The sequence below is a fragment of the Arvicanthis niloticus genome, chromosome 1 (genome assembly GCF_011762505.2).
Source record: "Arvicanthis niloticus isolate mArvNil1 chromosome 1, mArvNil1.pat.X, whole genome shotgun sequence".
In the NCBI taxonomy this organism is placed as follows: Eukaryota; Metazoa; Chordata; class Mammalia; order Rodentia; family Muridae; genus Arvicanthis; species Arvicanthis niloticus.
The window spans coordinates 41,134,526-41,159,893 of record NC_047658.1 but is presented as its reverse complement, the minus strand read 5'-3'; the positions used below and the strand labels follow the sequence as shown (position 1 = coordinate 41,159,893).

Sequence of the window (25,368 nt, the reverse complement as noted above, 5' to 3'; positions counted from 1 at the left end):
TATAAGAACTCTTTCTATCTTATCTAAAATCAACTACATTTGAGTAACAGAAAAAAGAGAACTAAATTTCTACTCCACAGAGGCAGGTTGAAATTTCATATCAGGCACAAAGGTGACTAGACAAATCCACATGCCTAGTTCTCACGACAAAAGTACAAAACATATAAAAGGCTAAGAAAGTTCAGACAGCATGCTCCCTCCAAAGACCAGTAGTTCTAAGAAAAAGTTCTCTAATGGGAATTGCCCAGATAACCCACAGTACACAGAATTTAAATAAACAACTGTAAACATAATCAAAGAATTGAAGAAGTTTAAAGAGGAAACAAATACCATAATAAACTTAAACAGAAAAGAAAGAAATTCATGATTGAATACAAGAAAACACAAACATACAGCTTAATGAAATAAGGAAGACAATTCAGGATTGAAAGTGAATTCAATAGACATATAAATGCTGAAGATAGTTGGAAATAAAGATGAACTGAAAAATTCAATAACCTAACTAGAAGGTGGAAACCTTATCAGCAGAATTGGCCAAATAGAAGATGATTTATCAGGACAGGAACATAAAATAGAGGAACTGGACCACACAATTATAGTGTATGCTAAAATTTTAAAACATAGGAAATGAATGTGCAGGAACTTCAAGATTAATTATAGACACAGAAGAAGAATCCCAGATCAATAGCATAGACCAGATCTTCAACAGGATGACAGAAGAAAACTTCTTCAAACTAACAAAAATAAACAAACAAACAAAAAACATACTGGTACAGATATATAGAAGCACACAGACACAAAACCAACCAACCAAACAAACAAACACACAAACAAAACAGAAAAGAAACTGTTCATTGAATATTGTAGTTAAAATTCTAATACACAGAGCAAAGACAAGGTATTGAAAACTGCAAGAGAAAAGCCACAAGTCACACAGCAAACTCATCATAATCATAGTTAGTTTCTCAATGGAAACTGTAAAAGCCAGAATAAACTCTAAGAAAGGACTAAAAGTTCTATAATGGATGCCAACCTAGACTATTATACCCAGTAAAACTATCTGCTACCATTAAAAGAGAGAGAAAAAAATGTTCCACAATATAAACAGGCTAAAAAAATTCATGTCCACCAAACTAGTCCCCCAAAAAAGTACTGGAAGTAATAGTTAGGACTGAAAGAGAGGTAAGCATAGCAAAGGAAACAAATGAAGCTGCAATTAGTTCAATAGAAAACAGTACTAAGAACATACACAGTAATAAGCAACAACATAACAGATCAGCACACACTTTACAATGACAGACTTAAATATCAATGGTCTCAACTCTTCAGTCAAAAGATCAAAGTTTACTAAATGGACTAAGAAGCAAGATCAATAACTTTCTTGTCTATAAAAAGCATAACTTACCTTATAGAATAGATGCCAGAGTGAAAGGATGGAAAAACGTATCCCAAGCAAATGGGACCAGGATAACTAGAAGGTGTCACTGTCATAATACCTAGCAAAATAGACTTAAAATCAACATAAATCATAATACACCAAAAAACATCTCATTCTGAACAAGTGAAAAAAAACTAGAACATATTACAATCCAAAACATATATATATATATATATATATATATATATATATATATATATATATACCAAACTCTGGCATATTCATTAAGAAGCATACACATGGATCTAGAGCCATAGATTAACACCAACTCAGTAACAGTAGGTCTTCTAGTTTGTTTTCTGTTGGTGCAATACACACCATGGCGAGACAAAAGGGTCTATCTGGTTTATTAGCTATAGTCCCTCATGGAGAGAAGCCAGGAAAGGAGCTTAAGACATGAACCTGGAGACAGGAACTGAAGCAGAGACTATGGGGAAATGATGCTTCCTGGCTTGTTCTGCCTGGCTTGCTCACCTTGCCTTCTTACATAATCCAGGACCACCTGACTGGGGCTGCCATCACAGTGAATTGAACCATCCCACATTAATCACTAATCAAGAAAATTCCATCCTAGACTTCCTCAGAGGCAAATCTTATAGAGGCATTGATTTCAAGGTGACTCTAGTTTGTGTCAAATTGACTAAAATTAACCAGGACAGCATATGAAGTAATGAGTTTCATCACAGCCCACGTGTGTGTATGTGTGTGTGTGTGTGTGTGTGTGTGTGCGCACGCGCACACGTGCGTGCCTTTATGCCTTTTCTCATTTTCCCTTTCCCTACAAGAAGATGAATTATTTTGAGGGACACCTTAAAAGAATCACATATCTTTTGAATTTGGTGCCCAGCATAGAGTGTACACACACACACACACACACACACATGCACACATGCACACATGCACACACACATGCATGAAAAAAGACCTGCACAAGGGTGTTCAGTATATTATTCTTTTTTTTCTTTTCGTTTTTTAAATTTTTTATTGGATATTTTATTTACATTTCAGATGCCATCCCCTTTCCCCATTTCCCCTCCCTAGAAAACCCCTATCCCATACCCCCTTCTCCTTTTTGCTTTTACAGTATATTATTCTTACTACTCATACATCCAAATCTAATATCATACAAATGCATATTAGTGAAGCTATGACCATACAAACAAGCAAGCCATCACAAAAAACAGAATCATCTGTAATTTAGGAAAACACTGAGACAGATTCTGTGTACTTATAGAAGAACTACCTACTTTAAAGTAAGTTGTCTGGCCTATAGCTACAGCATGTTTTTCAATGTATATACGCATATGACATATATTATAATGTGCATGATAGATTTTTTTGCACATACAAGAATCTACATGTTCCTAAATGCACATGTGTTTGCAAATGCATGTTCTAAGCTTTGCATGGTAAGTATTGCTTTAAAGTAGGAAAAGAGAGCTGGAGGTAGAAGGGTCTAAATGGAACCAAATCATGGAATTCGAGTATCTATACGTACATGTGGGAGTCCACCCACTGGAACACGGTATCTGAATTCTTAGTTGTTCATAAAATGACTGTTTAAAGCTGTTGTAATCTCCATCATGTCCATAATAGCTTTATTCTTTAATTTAATTAGAATTATTTGCTGGCCACCCAATACTTCTCGAGGAGGTGTTTTGTGAAACTAGGAGTAGAGTCATTTACGACTTGGCAATTTTGATTGGAGCAGCCCCTCCTGGGGGAAAGCAAGTATTGAAAGGCGATCATGTAGAACAAATACGGTTTGGTAAAGATGAACTTTCCTATTGAGTGCACTCGACGGTGATCTAATTATTTTTTTCTGAGACCTTTACATGTTACTTACTGTGGATGCCTTACTATTGTGTTCTCTTGTTCAGTTTTACTAGTGTCAATGTAATCCTCTATCGGTTTATTCAGAGAAACGCTTTCTTCCCTCTGACTTTTCCTGTAATTGCAATATAGCTGCATTATGTATGTGTGAACCATGAAATAAGAAGGCAAGCGGCTTACTGATGCTCAGAATAAAGCCTTTTAACGAAGTGAGCCTCTGCCCTTATGTTAACCCTCAACTCTCCATAAAAAAATGGGGAGATAAAAATAAAATTTCTCTTCAGGATTGTGGGGGTTTGGAGGGTTATATTGGCTGTTCTGTCTCTTCATTCTTAAGTTGACTCATTTCCCTTACTCTCTCTGGATTTATATTCCCTACCAAGAAAGTTTGCTTTTAGTTTCTCCTCCTTGCTTCCAAGAGGGGTGTGGTGAATCTACCACATGGCTATGCAGGGTACTGTAGCACAGTGCTAACTATTTACAGTGCAGGGTTTCCAGGTTGCAGCATCCCCAAATCAATAGTACATACATCCAACCACGGTAGCTAAGGAGCTACAGGGAGCTCTGTTAGCATCATTTTATTTGACTTATGAAGATAAATTCATCTTGCTTATTTTTTTTAAAACATGGATTTGTTTTTAATTTATGTATATGAGTGTTTTGCCTGCATAAGTGGCTATGCACTGTGTGTATGCAGTACCAGAAGAAGCCATAAAAGAGGAATTGGATCTTCTTGGACTGGAGCTACCAATCCCATGAGCCACCTAGTGAGTGCTGTAATCAAATGTGGGTCTCTGGCAGAGCAGCCAGTACTCTTAACCTCCAAGACACTTCTCCAGGATCCAGCAGCTTCCTTCTTTCATTTCCCTCTTCCTTCTTCTTTCCCTTATAAGTTTGAATAAAGTACAGTGAAAAAGATGTCATAGTATCTTGGCATTTTTGTCTTGATCCTACCGCTTCTTGGCAATAGAAGGAAGACAAAGCTCTGAGGCTTTGAGCTTCTCATATACAACTTTGAAATCCATTGTCAGAACTCGCAGAGTTTCTGTGAGTGTCACTTGCAGGGCACGTACTGAGCATCTTGTCTGTGGTACACTACGAGTCTCATAAAGGTTAGCTCGTATTCTTGTTTCTAAAGATGATTATGTTGTAAACATTATTTCCAAATATCTAATCCCTTCATCCCACTGCTCAGAGATCATTGTGGAAGAGGAGTAGAGAGACTGCCACAGCCAGAGGAAGTGGCTCTAGCCAACAGTGTTGTGGGGTTATGACAAGGCTATTGCCCCTGTGGACTCACTGCATCTGTGACTGAATGCACAAGGCTTGCACAAGATCAAGCTAGATAAAATTACATCACGAAAGGGGGTAAATGTCACAATAGTGTCACCTGTAATTGAGGAACTGTTGAAAACTGATGTCTGCTGGGTGGAAGAGTCATTTTTCTTCAGGGAAGTGGCCCCTGAAAGGCTACCTATGCTCCAGGACATGGCCCTACACTCATACTAGTCACATGAACTGAACTCAGTGGGTTTAAAATAGAAGAGCGCAGGAAGTTGAATGGGGAGAGTAGCAGAGATTGTGGAGAGAACAGGAAAGGAAAGAAATGAAGATGTCGATTTGATCTAAACACATTGTACGCATGTCCAAAATTCTCAGACAATGAAGAGATAATTATCAGAGAGCTGACAGTAAAATAAATGGTTTAGAGCATCAAGGAAAAAAATCCTAAAGATTAGATATTAACAGAAGTGATTTCTGTGAAGGATTTTATTTTCTCTTTCATCTCCTAACTTTGAACTAAAGGTGTTCCTACCAGGGTAGTCTCAAAGCAGAAAAAAAGCCTCAGAGAGAAATCTTCCTTTATACCCAGATAACCAGGGAAATTAATATCTGCAAAACAATGCACCGAGGAACGCTCATTTGGTTTTGGTTTTGCTTTGTAACTTCTTTTAGAAAAAGATTTCACACACTGGATTTTGATCTCATTATTCCCCACCTCCAATTCATCCCAGATCCTTCCCACCTTCTTACTCATAAGACTTTTCTCCATTCTTCCCGCTCTCTATCTATCTATCTATCTATCTATCTATCTATCTATCTATCTAATCTATCTATCTATCTATCTCTCAAACAGACAAAGCAAAAGCAACAGAAAACAAGAAACATAAAAAAACACAGTAACAAAAAACAAATCAAAACAAAAAATCTACCAAAAAAAACAATAGACCCCCCCAAAAAAAGTGTCAAGCACAGCAAAATGAGACGAAAACTACAAAAATATCATTGAGTTTATTTTGTGTTGGACATAGGGCCTACCCTCAGATGTGATTAACATACTCAGTGAGCCTCCATTGGTGAAAACTGATCTTTTTTTTCCTTTGCCAGTGGGTGTAAATTACACATGGCTTCTCAGTTAGGGATGGATCGTATGTCTACTTCCCCTTCTCAGGATGGGGCCCTGTTCAGCTTGAGCCTGTGTGGGCCTTGTTCATGCCATGCTGCCATGTGTGTATCAGTCTTGATCTGTCTGGAAGACACTGCTTCCTTGGTTTTATTCATCACCTTTGGCTTTAAAAATGTTTCTGCTTTCTCTTCCACATACTTCCTTGAGTCCTGAGGGGAAGACTTTGATGAAGACATTCCATTTAGGACTAGTGCTCCAACGCCTCTCATCTTCCTCAAGAAGCATCTCTGATAAGGGCTGAGTGAACCACTGATCTGCAGGTGCAGCAGCTTATCATTAGGAGTTATTTTATTATTTTATTCCTATGGCTTTTTTTTTTTTTTTCAGAATAGTAGCATTAGTTTTCCTCAGGGTCATGACCTATCTGGTTTCAGGTGCTTGACCATCTTAGCAGTGTCGGGTATGGGATCTCATGAAGTGGTCCTTAAATCCAATCAGAAGTGATTGGTTGACTCCAAACCATTTGTGTCACTATTGCTCTAGTATATCTTACAGGTAGGTCACTGCTATAGGCTCTAAAGTTTGTAGCTGGTAGGTATTGATCATTGCCTTTCTCCTCCAATAGCCTGCAGAGTAGTTTTCAGTACCAGGAACATTAGTTTGGGAATGGTGATGTATATTCCGTGTCATTGTATGTTTGAAGTACTTAAATGGTTTTTCTGTTTTTACTTTTACAAAGTAAATGTGCTATGACTAGTTGTGTTAGTTCCTGCTATCTTGATGGCTCCATCATAATACATGGAAACTCAAAAGTGAAAACTAAAATATACTCTTTCTCCATTGGGTTGCTTTGTGTCTGGGTATTTTACCACAGCAACAGAAATGAAAGCAAAACAAGACATAGAAACATTCAAAATGAAAAAACAAAAATGGGGAATTCCAAATCTGTGTGTGACCTGTATGTGACCTGGCAAAAATCCCAGAGGTTCTCTGAACTGCTGTGTGGACAGACCCACAGGAAGAACTCCAACGAGCTGGTTGAGAGCTGGGTTGACATGGCCCTGCCTACACAAAGTGACAGTCTGTATCCTCAGTCTGAATATGCCCAGACTCTTCCCATGACAAAGCAAAAGCAGTGGCATTTTCCAGGAGATTTAACAGGGCCCAATTTATCAATAGCACTCAATCTCATAGAAAAATAATTTTAAATCTGCCTTGGAATATCTGTGATTCAGAAATTATCTGAAAGATGAGACCATAGACCAGGTTAGATGTGACAAGGGTTGACATTCTAGCAATGCAAGAGGAGATATTCTTACCAAAGACATGGATACAATTTACAGTGCTTACCCTAGAGCTTAAAAGTAAAACATTTGAAATTTAAAGTTACTCTATTTGCGTTGGGGAGATGGCTCAGTGCTTAAAAAGCCCTGGCTGCTCTTCCAGAGGATGTGGGCTTGATTGTCAGCATCCATATGGCATCTCATGACAGTCTATAACTCGAGTTCCAGGGGGTGCAATATTCTTGCTGGCCTCTGCAGGTGCTGTATGCAAGTGGTACAAGGCATGAGGAAGGTAAAGCACATATATATGTGTGTGAATATGTATGTATGTATGTATGTATACATGTATATGTATCTATACATAAAATAAAGGTTAAAAACAACAAAAAATTAAGACATTGTATTGACTCAATATAACGTAATATCACATATCAGAGCAATGCGTCAATGATCTTAAAAACAGATACATAGGATTTCTCAAATCTTTAAACAAAAAAAAATCTTTTTTAAAAAAATCAGTATAGAAGCTTGTAGGGCAGTATCAAAGGAGTAACCTTCTGGTATTGAACACCGAAAGGAAGAAAAAGATTATGAAACATAAAAATAATTGAAGGCTTAGTAGTGGGAAACAAAAATTTGATAAAACATAAATATACACCACTAAGACTATAAATAAATTCCAAACCATAAATTAAAAGAATAAGTAACATTAAATCAAATTTGATGAGAACTAATGATAAAGAAAAAAGCTGAAAGTAAAAATAAATGTGACCCATTATCTAATTAGTAGGAAAACCAGTTAAAGAGGTGCTTATCCTTATTAGAAATCAAGATCTTCAAAAAACATTAGGAAGCATCCATCTAGTGTTGAGGACCTGTAACCCCAACTGTATCTCCAGTTAAAACATCCATCAGCAACAGTAGAAAGTAAACTCATTTTCAGGTGAAGGGATGTAAAACAAACAAACAAACAAACAAACAAAACATTATCAGGTCTTTGTGAGCTACACTGCATTAAATCAAAACTACTCTGAGATTCCATCTTTCTACAGTCAGAAAGGCTAAGATCAAAAACTCAAGTGACAGCACATGCTGGGAGGAACGGGAACACTCCTCCAGTGTTGGTGGGAGTGCAAATTCTTGCTATCACTCTGGAAATCAATCTGGTGGTTTCTCCAAAAATTGGGAATAGTTCTACCCCAAGACCCAGCTATACCACTCCTAGGCATATAAACCCAAAGGATGCCTCACTATACCACAAGGACACATGCTCCACTATGTTCATAGCAGCCTTATTCATAATAACCAGAAACTGGAAAAAACCTAGACACCCTTCAACTGAAGATGTGGTACACCTACACAATGGAACACTAGTCAGCTATCAAAAACAAAGGCATCATGAAATTTGCAGGCAAATGGATGGAACTTCCTGAATAGCATCCTGAGGGAGGTAACCCAGACTCAGAAAGACATACAGGATATGTACTCACTTATAAGTTGGCATTAGCCATAAAGTACAGAATAATCATGTTGTAATTCAAGATCCAAAGAAACTAAGCAATAAGGAGGGCCTAAGGAAGGATGTGTGAATCTTGCTCAGAAGGGGAAATACAATAGACATCAGAGGTGGATGGAGGAAAGGAACTGGGTGGGATGGGGGTGAAGAGGAAAACAGGGTTGGGGATCGGGTATTGGCTGAGGTGAGTGCCGAAGAGAGCTAGGAGTGTGAATGGAAATCGTTGGGGGGGCATCTTTGAAATTAGCTGGAGATCTGGGATGGGGGAGGCCCCCCCAGGAATCTATGGGGGTGATCCTAACTGAGATTCCTACCAGCAGAGGATATGAAGACTGAAGTGGCTACCTTCTGTAGACAGGCAGAACTTCCAGTGGAAGGAGGAGAACATCAGCCCACCCAGAAAACCTTCAAACCAAAATTTGTCCTGCCTACAGGATACACAAGGATAAAGACGGAGCAGAGATTGAGGGAACAGCCAACCAATAACTGATCCAACTTGAGACTGATCCCATGTGAGGAAGCCAGCCCCTGACACTATTAATGTTCCTCTGCTATGCTTTCAGACAGGGACCTTGCAGAACTGTCTCCTGAGAGGCTTCATCAAGCAGCCGACAGAAACAGCTGCAGAGACCCACAACCAAGTATTAGGCAGAGCTAGGGGAGTCTTATGGAAGAGTAGGGGATAGAAGTGAGCAAGCCAGAGGGGTTAAGAGCGCCACAAGAAGACCTATAGAGTCAACTAACCTGGGGCCATGGGGGTTCACAGAGACTGAACCCCCAACCAAAGAGCATGAGGGGATAGACTGAACTCCCTATACATTTGTGTAGATGTGACACTTGGTCTTCATGTAGGTCTCCTCATAATTGGAGCCAGAGTTGTCTCTGACCCTGTTGCCTTTGATCTCTGTCCCCTAGCCAGAGTGCCTGGTTGGGCCTTAGAGGGAAAGAAGGTGCATCAAGTCCTACTGTAACTTGATGTTCCAGGTTAGGGTGGTGCCCAAGGAGGTGCTCCCCCTTTTCTGAGGAGAAGGGGAGGAGGATAATGGTGGAAAGAATTTGTAAGTGTAGGGCAGGGAAGAGAGGAGGGAGGGGGCTTATGATTGGGGTGGAAAGTGAATTAATTAGTTAATTAATTAATTAGTGAAAAAGAATTCAAACAGCAGAACACCAAAACAATATAATTTTATCGATAAATGGGCAAACAATTAGACTAGACACTTCTAAATGGAAATATCAGTGACATATATACGTAAGTACACACACATGCAAACACACACCATAAGGTTTTATGTATGTGTTTCTGTGGTGTGCATGTATACATTACTCTAAAGTTGACATAAAGTTTTATCTGTGTGTGTGTGTGTGTGTGTGTGTGTGTGTGTGTATGCATGAATATGTTCATGTCAGGCTATGCATGTGGAGGTCAGAGGACAACTGGCAGGCATAGTTCTTTTCTTCTAACCCGTAGGTAGGTCCTAGGGTTCAAAGTCCGTACAGTCCAGCTTTATGGCGAGTGGGTTTACCTGCTGAGTCATCTCGCCAGCCCCAAGAACTACACACGCCAAACTGCTCTTGCTCACACATTTTGCTATCTATAGTCTAAAATCATTACTGGCACACCGGCTCGTGCTTATAAATACCAGCACTTACGAGAGACTGGGCAAGAAGGTCTGGACTCCTGGACTACCCAGAGCTACTTAGTGAAACCCTGTCTCTAAAACCTAAAGGCTGGAGATATGGCTTAGTGAGAGAGAGAGAGAGAGAGAGAGAGAGAGAGAGAGAGCTTGCCTCTTTTGCAAAAGATTTTAGGTTGGATCTCCAAAATGTAATAAACAAAACAAAAAACAAACAAGCAAAAAAAAAGATGTTACAGAGAGAAGCTGGTCTCTGGTAGCACAAGATGCCATGTCTACAGTTCTGTTCTTCTAACATTCTGTGTATTTCAGTGGCCTGTAGTTTTTTTCCTAGACACTTAGTTTTGAAGAGAACATCTTCCTGGAGCCAGTGGAAGCCCAGTAAAAGGTCTGGTACTATTCATCTATAGCAAAGACAGTGGTTTGCGATTCATCATTCAACGTTTGTTAACACACATTGATTGAGCATTGCTTGTTTCTGTGTTAGATGCCAAAGGTTAAAAAGCAAAGCCTGAGAACAAAACCTTTGTCCTCAGTGGAGCGATAAATTCTGTGCAAGTGCATGTTTAAGATCAAGCTATGCCATGAAGGAAAGTAGACAAGGGCCATTATAGACACAGTGATCAGGAACCCAAGGGTAGTATTTTGGGATACAAAACAGGACTGGATTTATGGCTCTTTTCACTTTTTTAAAGAAGTGATAAGGAATCTTTGAACACCCTAAAGCCTTATTAAAGTTACAATGTCCTTTAACGGTATGACTCCTGGCAGGTCAACTGTGCTGCAGTGGATGGTCCCTGCTTCAGTATATAAGCAGCACAGATTAGAACCAGTGAGTTTGATGACAGCAAACAACACTTTAAATTAAACCAACAATTTTGAAGAGGGTATGAAGTTAGAATATGGAGGTAAGTATGGATTTGGAAGGAGTTAGGGGAAGAATGGGCGTAGAATAAGAACAAATATACTGCATGCATATATGAACTTCAAAAATAAAATATTATACAAACAAATAAATAAAATAAAATAAAAAATTTCCGTGTTGATAATTTAAACTCAAAAGAATGCAGTAGAACAACCTATAATTTCAGATCCTTGGAAAAAATACATATGGGGGAAAAATCTTTACGTTTCAATTTTCCACTATCAAACTTTGATACCAGCTTATACACTTAGAATGTTAACGAGGGAGAAATAAAGAATCACAAATTGATGGCCAAGTAATTACAGGTTTAAATATTCTAGATACCAAAGGAAATCTAGAACAGTGTGAATTAAAAAGAAGCCAGCAAGAAGAGTTGCGACTTTGGGGAACAAGTCACCGAGGTAGCTGGACATGTTCAAGGACTATGATCTCGAGGTTACGAAATCCTTTGGGGTGGGGCACTTGTGTGTTAGGTATAGATCTTTTTTTCCAGACATAATATTTGCATATTTTACAATTTATGTATGTATATAACGATCACTGTATTATTTAGTCAATGATGGAGTCCCTCTGTTTGTGGTAGGTGCTGCTTTAAAACCACGACCTTGTTTAGAGTCGGAAGAATCAGAGACTGAGTCTGGCGGGACTTCAGCAGGCAGGAACAGAACTTCTTAGGACAAAAGCACTTAGAATCACACAGCACTCTTCCAAGACTTTGGTTCTCAGCTATTACAGGAATTCTGAGACCCAGAGGGGTGAGGCTCAGAATCATGAAAGTTAGCAGATTCTGATATCTGCTTTAAAGTTCCAAGGCAGCCAGCATAAAGTGAGACTGCTGAGCTGCATTTTCCAAGAAACCTTTCGCTAGGCATGCCGCATAAGTCATCTTAAACTGGGCCTGCTTGCAGCCACAAGTTCAAGTTCTGGTACAAACTACTCTAGCCTCTCTGAGCTGGAAAGCCCGCCCCCACTATAGCCATAGCAACGGCTGACTCCAAAGCGCCGGCGAGCAGGGTACCGCCCCCTCCCTGACAGATATTGTTTCCCATCCTCTGTCCACATGGGCGCACTGCCTCACTATTGGTCTGTGGCCCAGGACTGTGCCTTGCCCCCACCAATAAACGGCCTGTGCACGTGCACTCTGGTGTCTTCCGATTGGTGAATCCCTCCTGATCACGCACCACCGTCCTGCTCAGCCCGGTGTGGGGGCGCCAATGAAATGACTAAATGACCACGTACAGCCAATGAACAAGAAGCAGGTTTCGCGACTGGCCAATGGTCGCGCTCTGTAGGCGGTCTGTGTCAGCCCCCTTCCAGCCCCAGTGGGGTGTGTTAAAGAGACAGGGCCCCGGTGCGGGTGTTTCACCCGGCTGGGCTCTGCGGCCGTAGTGGCCCTGGGCGTGCGGCCGGCGCCCGTGACAGCAGCGTCGCGGAGCCGGCTACCCCGACCTGGGGCCGCGGCTGATCTTGGTGGCAGAGCCGCATCGTCTGGTGGGATGGGAGGCGAAGTGGGAGCTGATGGTCCCCGGGGCCGTGTCAAGAGCTTGGGGCTAGTGTTCGAAGATGAGAGCAAGGGGTGCTACTCAAGTGGCGAGACAGTGGCCGGGCACGTGCTGCTGGAGGCGGCAGAGCCGGTCGCCCTTCGCGGGCTGCGCCTGGAGGCCCAGGGCCGTGCCACCTCTGCCTGGGGCCCGAGCGCTGGGGCCAGGGTCTGCATCGGTGGCGCCTCTCCTGCAGCCTCCTCAGAGGTGGAATACTTGAACCTGCGCTTGAGTCTGCTGGAGGCTCCAGCTGGTGAGCATGGAAATCCCCAGGGAGGGGGCGGGAGGGGGCGCGCCCCTGGGTGGTGGGTGGCACTGAGGGAAGCTTCTGGAAGGGGAGTCATCTGCTGTCACGGGTGAAGGGCAGAAGGCCAAGCCTGTGCCCCTTACCTGGCTTCTAGAAAGAGGCCAAACCCTTTTGTATTGGTGTGCCTTTGAACTTGGCTTCTTGGGATCTTCTAGTAACCCATTAGGAAGTCGTTGCCATGGAAACCTGCGATCAGACTGTCTGGGTTCTAGGTCCTTCCTGACCTGGAGGCATAGAAGGTGGAAAGTCAGTGACATTCCATTATGTGGTGCCCAGAGTTTGATGGCCTTCTGCTCCTGCCTGTCCTGGCCCTAGATATTCCTGGATTCATGATGATTTGCAGAAAACTAGATCTTGGGAAGAAGGAAGTGGTACTTGGGTTCAGTAGAAGTGTTTCCTCACTGGGGAACATGAATCTCACTAAGAGCCATCCATTCCTGTACCTCTTCTTCCTCTTACCTCTCCCCATTCAGAAAGACCTTTGGAGACAATGCCTGCCATCTGGGCATTTCTGACTTTTCCAGAACTGCCCATGCATATGTATGTTGGCTTAATGTGGTTGGATTTCATCATGAAAATGCTAGTAACCATGAGTCAGTCTTCTCTCAGTGGAAACCACTGGAGACTTTTACCTGTCTTCCTCATCATCTTGTGCCTATCAAATGCCTTAGACTTACTACCTATTGTATCTTATCCTCCTGTGGAGAAGCACAGGGTCCAGTTAAATCCTCAAATCTGTGCCTAACAGGGGCTGTCTTTTGGGTAATGGGGTGTGACAGGTGAGAGCTCTTGCCTGCTCTAAAGTCCTTTCCTCACTGTGGATCCCAGGAGTCTTTTCTCCAGGTGAATAATAACCAACAAGGATGTTAAAGATGGCTGACTGGAGGGAAGGCCATGGAAGAGAGAAGTAAACAGGTTTTTGTCTAAGATTCAGACCCTGAGCCTGTAAGGATGAGAACTGAACATGGCTTTGGTAACATCTGGGCTAACAAATAGGTTTTCACCCACAAGTAAGATCTTGTTGCTTTGTTCTAATGAAACAGCTAAATCTAGACAGCTGCCAGTTTTCCTCGAATGTGTTAGCAATAGCTATAGATTGCTTAAAGTCAGCCTTTATTTAAGGGGTATGGGGAACATTCCCCACATACTTACAACTTGGAAGAACTTAGCAACTTGACACAGATTCTCAGGGTCATTAACTCCATAAACTAGCCTTCAGTGATTTTTTTTTTTTAAACTGTTAACCCCCTAGGATCTATTTTTTAAATGTCGGGATCTATTTTTAAAAGTCTTCCCAGGGTATTCTTTAAAATTATTATTCTTATTGAACCACTTGCTATCAGTGTGGCTGAACCACCTCAAGTCCTTATGAAAAGATTGTGCTAGAAAGACCCAGAGTCCTGGCCTGAAGAGATGACTCAGCCATTAAAGGCTAGGCCCACAAGCAAGAATGTAAGAAAGACCCAGGGACCAAAGCAAAGCATTGGCTTCAGTTCATAAGCACCCACCAGAGTGTGACCTTACACCAGCCACTCTCCTCCCCAGAACAACATTTCTAGATCCCAGGGCTCATGAATGAAAACCTTTCATTAAGAGCTCTGAGTGGAAGTGCTTCAGCGGATGAACCAGCTTCCTACATTGTAGCCCTCAGTGGACAGGCAGAAGCAATGAGCCACAAAACAGAAGCAGAAATGGCCACAGTGTACATCTTCTGAATGTTTTTAATTAAACATAAAAATTAAAATGAAGAAAGAAACATTTTTTTTGGTATTACAGTGTTGGCCCATTTCCTCCAATTGATTTTCTCATTTGAAGCGCTGTGCGTCCTGTGTTGTCTTGCTTCCTGAGAGGCTTCTTCGTCTCTCATATCACTTTTGAACATGCTGGCAATTCTGTTCTCTACATGCCTGTTCCCTTCATCCAAACTCTGCCCACCCATCTGTACTCTGGTCCTCAGACCCTAGGTCTACCATTATTCATATTAGCAGTCTCTGGACTTCAGGACTCTGTAGTCTTCACTCGATGCAGATATCCAGTCACTTTTCCTCCAGCTGGCCTTTTGAGGGCCAAAGTACTCATTAACACCTGAGTTTGCCATTAAGTCCAGTAAATCCATATTGCTAAACATTTGTGTATACTTTGTCATGTGTAACACAGCGCTCACAAATCACACTCCATCTCAGCTCTGTGGGCCTAACAAGCCCCTTGGAAATGATGAAGTAGAGAAGTGTCCCTTAATTCCAGTCCTCTAGCTCTGCTGAGACCCTCCTGAGACTTGTGTGGCCACTCCTGCACATTGGGAGCCTCTGGGACACATGCTGTATCACACCACTTAATCTGACCCTGTGTCATTCTGAGTAGTTATTGTTCACATTGCCTTCAGGTCTCCCACCTGTGATATCTTTCTTTACAAACTGGACCCACATTCCTTGTTTCCCCTTAATGTAGTACATAGTGAAAAGTAGGAGAGATTTAGGAGACTCATTGCGTCAGTGATGCATTCTTATTCTCTAAAGGTACAGGACTGAAATAATGCGTTGTTGATAAGTAAACCAAAGAAACCTATCTTATTAATGGTTTTGACCATATAGAGTAGAAATAAATTCAGGTAGCAAGACAAATCCCAGACCAAGTTGTCTGCCATCTTTTCTCATCAGATTACATCCACCCATAATGTAGCCTTTATGAGCTTGAAGGGAAAGTCTGTCCCGTGCCATAGTGAGCCACTGACCAGAGTGGATGCCACAGACTCCACTTTGAATTGACATTAAACACATTGACTGTGGAGATTCATAATAGGTTCTGGTGGTGCGTCTGGCCTCACATTATCCTTTCCTGGACTTTGGCCATGGTTGAGTAACAAACATGTGCATGAAGTTGAATGATGCTATTGAGAACAGGAGAGGGGAACATGTCTGCTGTCACCCATGAGAAGCCTCATCAGTCTCAGGAGAGCTAAAGGGTGCAGAGCCAGTTCTTGCTGCTTTGGCCGTTTCGTTTATAACTGTTACTAATACTGTTTCCAAGTTTTCTACCTCTGTCCAAAGGATACATAGAATGAATATTGTAGTGTAGCTAAAGAAATGTAACTTGTCAATTAGTTGTAGGTACAATTTAGTGTTGATATCTCATGTTAGTATAATTCATGTGTATGTATACATGTGTCTCTATATGAATTTGCACTACATATGTGTTTATGCACACATACTGTATTTATTATATATTAAGATACATTATATATATTATATTTTATTTTATATTTTATATACACACACACGAACTCTTTGCCCTAGATAATACTTTATGATAATTGTATAATTAGTCATTTTGTAGACAAAAGGGGTGTTTTGTGTGTGTGTGTGTGTACATGTTATTTCTTGGTAAAAGACAAATTCAAATTTAATTCTCTAAGTCTGTTTAATGTACTTAGAGTGCATTGTCAGGAAAACCACCTTTTAAAAAATGGCTTAGATTGTCAAAACTCGTGATTTATTGTTGGCCTTCGTTAAAATGCCATATGGTCTCTTTCAGGTGAAGGCGTCACATTATTACAACCAGGAAAACACGAGTTTCCCTTTCGCTTTCAACTTCCATCTGAGTGAGTGATGCTATGTTTTCCGTTTCCTTCCCCTGACTTGTGTCCATTATTTGAGCACCCCGGTGTTCCCCAGCACTGAAGTATGTGTGCCAATCCTGTGGTACCCTCCCTGTACTTACTGTCCTACTCCTCCTTAGCCCACATTTTAACGCGTGCTTTTCCTAGCTCTGAATGGCTGAAAATAAGCTTATAAACCAGCATCTTTGGATTATTTCAGACCTTTGGCAACATCGTTTACTGGGAAGTATGGCAGTATTCAGTACTGTGTGAGGGCTGTTTTGGAACGACCCCAAGTTCCAGATCAGAGTGTAAGAAGAGAGCTCCAGGTTGTCAGTCACGTGGATGTCAACACACCACCCTTATTGGTAAGCTCTGCCCCTCCCTCCTTTCAGTAATGATGTCTGCATTTAGTCACTGTCTGCTGGTTCAGGAAGCACAATGCAACCCATAGGCGTTCACTATGAAGATATGATTCTAGGTTGGGCAAATTACAAATTGTGTGTATTAATGCTATTGATTATATCCCTGCTGTTCAGGGCTGCTTTTGCCAAAAAGTTACAGAGGCTTGAAATGCATTAATGAGCCTTAATAACAATAATGCAAAGGAGAGAGGGGTTACTTTCCCAGCACGGCCGTATTCGCAGGACTGTGGCATTCTAAACTCTCCAATAATAGCAGGTTGAGGAGCAGCAATTACGAAAGAGTATTAATCACACTCAGCCTGTTATTGAAGCCCAGGCCATTATGCTATGTATCCTTCCATTCTGCATGTCATTTTCTAACATTAAGTAAGTGTGTGCAGCTGCCGCCACGGTCCTTTCACTTACCATTCCTTATGACAGATTTGGCCACATTAAGGCATTGAACTTCTAATAATCATCAGGGATACTGTAGGCTGGTAAGGAGGATCGGGCTTTAAGGAACAACAGAATAGGCAAGATGGGGACTAATGAGCTACATTCTTTTATCTGCACCCATATTATCAAAATAATATAAAATTATACCTTCTACTTTCATGAAAGCTGCTAGGACCAAATGGGTCTTCATTTAAATATGAATGAATGGTGTTATTTTTTACTTCATAGATAATGCTGAGATAATTTAAACTTCCCATCGTGACACTGATGTGGCAAAGATGTGTTTTTTACTATTTAGATGTTTCTTTTTCTAACTAATATTTTTAAAGACAAGGGGAAAGCCGGCAGCTAAAAAGTTAGTTAGTTCTTATTTCCACTCGAAGTAGAGTAAATGTGATAACAGATGAAAGACCTGCTTGCATGGGTTAGCCAGCTCCCTGCTCCCTGGCACAGGCCCCCTTGAACGGCTCCTTAAATCCCATTTGGAAGAGCAGTGCCATTAGTAGCTTACATCTTTTTAAACTTGTGTAGAATTTTAAACCTCTCTAAAATTGCCACTGTTTTTATGGGAAATCACTTATTGAGGTTTGTTTTTTTGTCGAAAACAGATACTTGACCTTAGTATAATTTCTAAAATAAATGAACAATAAAAGGTAGCCGGCAACAGTTTTACTGAAAAGCCAAGAATCTGTAGTGGGGTATAATGGGCCTCAGCACATTTTCAAACCTGCTGATACAAAGTATGTAGATGCCTTTAAAGCCCCCAGACTAGTCCCAGGACACTTGAAAGTTCTGTCTGATATGTATACAAAAAGGCTGTTTTCTTATCCCATGGAGTATAGCCAGACAGTGTAACATTCTGATTGTAACAGTGTAAAGATCTCCTCATCTTTACCTTGCCTTAAAACATAATTCTGTCATACTAATAAGAAAGGTCAGGGTAAGGGTGCTTGCCCTGAAAGCAAAAAAACTGAAGTTCAGATTCCCAGAACGTATGTAGAAGCTGGAAGTGGACACGCATGCCTCTAACCCTAGAATTTAGACATGGAAGCTGGTGCATCCCAGGCGCTCACTGACAGGGTAGCCATCCTAGATTAAAAGGCAAGCTTCAGGTTCACTGAGAAACCATGTCTCAAAGAAGGAAAAGGAGAGAGTGATAGAAAAAGACTCTGAACCTTTTCCTCTGCCTTCTGCATGTCCTGGCATGGATGTACATACCTGCGTGCACACACTTTTGCATTTACTACACCATACCCACCATACATACAATGACAGTTCTGTAATACTTACAGTATGAATAGGACCCTTGGTCACTTTTCTAAAGGATGTTGTATCATTTCCTAGAAACACAGTAACTTCAGGATAAAGTTGGATGATGTCACACAAGTTTGAATCTGAGAGTTCACCCTAGTTTTCATGAGAAGGAACCACCTTTCATTTGAGCACTGGTGTCACATGAGAATAAGAAAGATTGACATTTCTTTGTAATTATTCTTCAAAGGAATATAAGTTTTCTGGAGTAGTTTAACGAAAGTCCTTTTATTTGTAACTTTCAAGACTCCTATGCTGAAGACACAGGAGAAAATGGTTGGCTGTTGGCTTTTCACTTCCGGTCCCGTGTCACTGAGCGTCAAGATTGAGAGAAAGGGCTACTGTAACGGTAAACAACTGTGCTCTGCGGAAGTCTGCAGAACACACTCACTGATTTTACTGGGTGATCAAAATGATTTTAAACAGCAAGCTTTAAGACCTGTGAAGTACATTGTATTTTAATATATTAAGTAATTAACATTTATATATTATAAGACCATTGATATATATATATAATAGTCTCCAATAAAATTTCTGGTTTTTTTTCTGACTCTGATCTGGTGGCTTTAGTCACAGAAGAAAACTTAGGAGCGTGGGGAAATGCTGGAATTTTATTTTACTATTACAAAAGAAGGTCCAGAGCTTTCAGAGAGTCGCACTATAAATGTGCAATGTTGTGAACTAACTTGTCTGCCCCTTCGTTGTCTGTGCCTTAAGCCTATGAGTTCCTGAGAAGCAAAGGCTTCACTCACTCACGGGCAGGTTTTTATTCCTTGGCTCTAGTGAGGTCGTTAGTAAGCTTTATATCTAACCTCCTGCTGCATCATTTCTGTCTATGCCTCATCTACTTTCTACATACCGCTTATTTACACATCTCGATGTAGCATTATTAGTGTCTTTATATTGGCAAAGTGATTCAGGCAATTGGTATTAAATGTCATCGTTTGCATTGGATGTCTGTTCCTCTCTAAGATTTCCCACAGAAGCTTCAGTAGGTCTGGGCTGTTGCAATGTGTATCGATGCCTTGAAATTTTTCTGAACCATCCCTGAGTCCTTCTCATTCCTTTTTCTCTCTTTAGGAGAAGCTATCCCTATCTATGCAGAAATAGAAAATTGTTCGTCTCGGCTGGTTGTTCCTAAGGCGGCCATATTCCAAACCCAGACGTATTTGGCTAGTGGGAAGACAAAGACTGTCCGGCACATGGTTGCCAACGTTCGAGGAAACCACATTGGTTCTGGGAGTACGGACACATGGAACGGGAAGATGCTGAAGATTCCACCTGTCACTCCATCCATCCTGGATTGCTGCATTATCAGAGTGGACTACTCCTTAGCTGTAATCAAAGCTTCTTGAATCATTAAAAATACATAAAACAGAGCAGCAAGCCACATGATTGCAAATATTATCTCTAATTATTGCATCAGTACTCGAAAAAATGTTAGCATTGGTGCCATTTTGGGGTCCATGAAAACTGGCCTTCAATGTTAAAACCCTATCTCTACCTAGGGGAACTTAGTACAGTAACCTTAAAGGAATTGAGATGATATGAGGAGTGTTTGTTACATGGAGCATAGGTTGATTTTCTAGGATTGTTACAAGTTGTGCCAACTTATACAGTGAAACATATGAAGGCCACAGTTCTCTGTCACAAGCCTGTCCTGTAGTGAACTCTTCATTTTGTTCTTCATTTATGCTTAGTCAGGACAATTTACATTTGTCCTCAGTGTGGCTTGGTGGGAGACAAACACATTTGTTTCTATGAGAAGGAGGTTGAATTAACTTAGTTCCCGTGAGGTCTACCCTAAACCTGTGCCTTCCTGTCCCTCACACATGCTTCTTCTTTTGTACATATCAGGTATACATTCACATTCCTGGTGCTAAAAAATTGATGCTGGAGCTGCCTTTGGTTATTGGTACAATTCCATACAGTGGCTTTGGACGCAGAAATAGCAGTATCGCAAGCCAATTCAGTATGGACATGTGCTGGTTGGCACTGGCCCTACCGGAGCAGCCTGAAGGTAAAACATTCAAGTCATCCTCAGTGAAGTTTTAGACAGAGACTAGCTGACAACAGAACATGCCAGGAGTCGGTGTGTACATGTCAGCTCTCCCCCACCACATCACTGTCTACATGGCTGTGACCAAATGCCTGACAAGAGGACACGGCAAGGAAGAAGGGTTTGCTTGACTTGGAGTTTGAAGGTACAGCATCGTATGGCAGTGCAGAATGTTTTAGCTATGGCTTCAGGAGTGTGAGGCAGCTGGTCACATTGCATCCACAATCTGGGAGCAGGGGGATGATAGGTGCTGGTGGTGCCCGGTATGCCTCTCTTAACTGAGCGGGGGCCCAGACCTGTGGACAGTGCTGGCAACATCCAAATGGTTCTTCCTTTTTCGGTTCGGTCTCTGGAAGCTCCCTGACAGCCATAGCCTGGGTTCTGTCTCCTAGGTGATTCTAAATCTGGTCAGGTTGACAATGAAGATGAACGTCACAACTACTCTATTGTTTTATACTACGAAGAATTATATAACATTCCTGGGAAAGGAACCTTGAACGTTTACTTTAGCCATGACACAAAGCCAGTGACAAACACAGGAATAAAATGGCCATCTCTTAAGGCTAATTTATAATATTAAAACAATGAGAGATGTTTAAAATAGAAGTCTAGAAAGTTGCATATTTTCTATAGCTACAGCTCAGGTATTTGTTTGCCTAGGTTATAACATGTAGATCACAAAAAAACTAGAATGTAATTGAAAATAGAATAATATTAGTAGCTGTGTATGAAGAAACCAAAACTTTTCTTGTGATGACCATAATATCTCTAGTTTGGCTCAGTCTCTTGTCTTTGTAAGAGTTTAGAAGACTCAAAGTAAATTTTGCATTTTTACATGGATTTCTTAGTTCAAACTCCAATTCTGTTTCAGCACCACCAAATTATGCAGATGTGGTATCTGAAGAAGAATTCTCCAGACATGTTCCTCCATATCCTCAGCCCTCCGACTGTGAGGGGGAAGCCTGCTATTCTATGTTTGCCTGCATACAAGAATTCCGTTTCCAGCCTCCGCCTCTTTACTCAGAGGTAAAGAAAATTAAACTTATTATGCTGTCTGCAGACACTCATTCCCCTCCATTCATTAATGTGCTGCTGTTGACTCATAATTGGTAGGGTATATGTAGAAACTTGTCCTTACAGTGTTGATAGATTATCACAACCACAACCACAGTATTTTCTGGTGTTTTTGCTTGTGAGCTATGCCATGCAGCATTGTGGATTGCCTTGAAGACGTTTTATTTTGCCATAGAAGATAGAGAACTCAGTCATCAGTGAGGGACTTAATGACAGGTGGTTACCAACTCAGGCTTACAGCTATCATGTAATTAGAAGTAGGTAGGAGAACCAAGGTGCTATGGCCATCACCTCGCTCTTCTGTCTCTGTAGGTTGATCCACATCCTGGTGATGCCCAAGAGACCCAGCCTGTATCCTTCATTCTCTGAACGGACTCCAGACTTCACTGTGTTGTTACCAACTTAGAATATTGGTTCTTTCGTCTGCCTTTGTTGGATGAGAGAGAAAGTTTACTTCAGAATGTTGGTGAATGTCAATCCCGAAGATGACAGAAATGAAAGAATATGAGAACTTTTAGTGGTCCAGGGGGATGGTTACGCAGTTTCTAGGGTGGGCTCACTTGTCCCCTTTAAAGGTGGATGAAAATATGAATTGAAAAACAGGAAGTTCTGGTGGTAGGAGAGAATGTAACAGGATGCCCAGACTATTGAAGAGAGGAGCCTTAAGGAATTAGGACGTTACTGGAGTGTGCTCTGATCAGGGTTCACACACTGTTATAAACTTGCGGATTTGGTAGGAAGACATGGTTTAGGGGAACAAGACAGCTTTGAAGTGACTGTGAATGAGTGAATGGTCTACTTTCAATGCAATTGAGGTCCCCATGTTTGGGGGGGTCTCCATGATTTCTTACCATGTTACCATAGCAAGGATCCAGGTCCTTGAAAGTATCCTGTCTGGAGTCAGTGGTCATGTGACATCCTAATGGAACTGACAGTGGCTCCAGTCTTTCATGAGGAGGCTAAAATGTACCTTGAAAATTGGCTATACTGTAGTAGAGAAGCCTAGAAGGGGTTCCTTAAAAGCTTGCCGTATCAAAAGGAGAAAAGGAATTGTTCATAAAAGTGTGTGTTGTAAAGGCCTGTACTTCTTACACTTTTAAGAACTGCTTGCAGGGTGTATGTTCGATTTTTCTCATTCCTTATTCACCTAGGGAATATTAGAAAATGGAGGAGTGACATCTTTGGGATACCTGATACCTACACAGAACAGAGTGTTCTCTTATCCTACCTCTAGTGGCTTTGTCAGACCTGCTCTCAGAAGTCCAGCCCTGACTGATCTCTGGGGTTTCTGCTCTATGCAGTAAGCAGATTCCTCTCAATCTGTCACTTGACATGAAAACTAGACCAAGGGAAAAGTCCATGAGCTCAGCATTAAATAGAAATAAATATGTACACCTAAGATTTCAAGAAATCCCAAATCAAAAGAGGACAGGAGCATGCCTGAACTTGGTTCCTGTGAAGAGGCCTAGGTGGACAGATGACAGTTTGGGGGCAGTACAGTCATATTCCAGTTTGTTAGTAATTCCATTTATACTGTGATTTTTTTTTTCTTTAAAAAAATTGTTTTGGTGCAATATTTTGTTGTCTTTGAGCCTCAGGATATTCAGACCTACAGGGCTGTGTTGCTGCTGGCAGGGTCAGCCATGTCTCTACCAGCCTCTTCCCTCTGTTCACAGTCACATGCTCAAATGTTTTGCCTCCAGTCTGTTGGTCCCATGAACTGAGAACATTTCTGACACCAGGTGGGAGGGAGACTCACAGTTGAGATCTTGACAAGCCAAATCCTAAGGGTTTGATTTAGAACCCTGGTGCTTCCCAGGCAGAATGTTGTGCCACACCCATCATGGCGATGGAATACCTTTCAATCACCATGTTCCCTTAGAGACATTCTTCTAGGGTAAAATTTTATATCAAAAGTCAGTGGACCATTTTGTTCAGGGATTTTTGTACCAATGTTCAGTGAATGTGTTCTTCTCCCAGCTGAGCATACCTCTCCTGTGATTATCTTAGGGTCAAACACGTGTGTTTCACTATATGCCATTGTCAAAAATGCCAAATGGTATTGCCAGTACTTGTGATGTGGGAATCGCCACAAAAAACCTTATTTCTTCTTTTGGTTTTTAGAGATTTCTTTCTTTCTTTCTTTTTTTTTTTTTTTTTTTTTTTTTTTTTTTTTTTTTTTTTTTCCTGTTGTGTGTCTGTAAACAGTTACGATTGCTCACATTCCATCTAAACTGCTTTTATCTTTTTGCCATGGAAAAGATGGTGAGCAGTCTTTTGGCTTCCAGCCTGTAGTTTACACACTCTGTCAAGTCATGGTCCATCCATGAAACCAAAAAAAAAACGAAGGTAAAGAAAGAAACAGTACAGTATGGAGTGGACAGAGATAATGGAGCAGCTTGGCTCCCTGTAGATAAGCCATGGCAGTCAGGTTGGTTAGAGAAATCATGAAGTCCCCCACGAAACAGAAGCACAGCTATCAGTGGCATTGAAGAGTGCAAAGACATAACTTTATACCTGTCTGTCTGGCCTGAAGCTTATACCCAGGATAACAGAAATGTAGAAAACTACATCTGAAACCCTGCAAATGAAGATCAGACTTTTAGCTGCTAACACTTGCCTATTTAGTCCCCTCTTGCTCTCATTTAGTTTGGGAAAAAAAAAAAAAAAAAAACGAAAAGTGCCCTTAGAATTTTCTTTGGGATGCACAAAGCTTGAAATTCAAAGTGTGCATCTTTTGGTGCACACAGTTCCTTCCCCTCCCCCAGGGCATAACTTTACTTCCTGTGTCTTTGTTTTGCACAATAAGAAACTCAGTAGGCAAAGGTTGTGTTTTTTGGTAAGTTCACTCGCTTTTTAAAATTTTTATTAAAAATGTAATAATTTAACCAAGGGGAAAATAAAGATTGTATTTTGTACTCTTCTTTGAACCCCATGGGTTCCTTTTTGTTAATAAAATGGTTATACTAATGATCTGGGTGGCTCATTTTTTTTGTTGTTGTTGTTGTTCCTGTGTTGACTTCAAAGACTGAGTTAAATCACCCTAGACTTAAGGAAAATCAGTAGCCACACACAGCATCCTGTTATTAAGGTCATTTGTTTATGCATGAGGTCAAGCGTAAGGCCCAGCCTGGAACCGACTGGGGCTGTACATGGGAGCAGATGCCCAAAGGCACCCAGGTACTAGCAATCCAAGAAAGCACTGACCAAGGAAGTGTAAGTAAACTCATGAGTCAAGAAGAGAAAATGCCTTCTTTTATTCCAAATGACAGGAGATTTAATGCTCAGTTTCAGATTTGCTTGGCCACAATCTCAGGAGTGAGCGGGGCTCTGGGCTGTCATGGACAACCTAGCAAATGTTTCCTTTTTATGTGAATACAGAAGCGGATGTAATCATATTAAAAGGAAAGTGTAGTAGTAATTCATCTCAAGGAACCTGCCCAAACTTAGGTCTGATAAAATTAGTGTTTGCTAACCCATGATAGGTTGGTTGCCTGGTTGTTTTGTATTCATTTGTTTTTAATCTGGGAGAGACGGCCTTACATCAGCATCTTTGCATCCAAATATATGTCAATGCATTCAAAT

At 41.0% G+C, this 25,368-nt stretch overlaps 1 protein-coding gene across 1 annotated transcript; it reads left to right on the top strand.

The window, feature by feature from the left end:
* The first annotated feature begins 12,366 nt into the window (after positions 1–12,366).
* On the top strand, positions 12,367–24,756 carry Arrdc4 (arrestin domain containing 4). The gene is made up of 8 exons (XM_034500607.2): positions 12,367–12,830; positions 16,416–16,482; positions 16,700–16,847; positions 18,897–18,999; positions 19,731–19,987; positions 20,508–20,670; positions 21,581–21,735; positions 22,096–24,756. Exons 1-8 carry the CDS (start codon positions 12,533–12,535, stop codon positions 22,150–22,152), a joined length of 1,248 nt encoding a protein of 415 aa, XP_034356498.1. The 5' UTR covers positions 12,367–12,532; the 3' UTR covers positions 22,153–24,756.
* Positions 24,757–25,368: the final 612 nt, after the last annotated feature.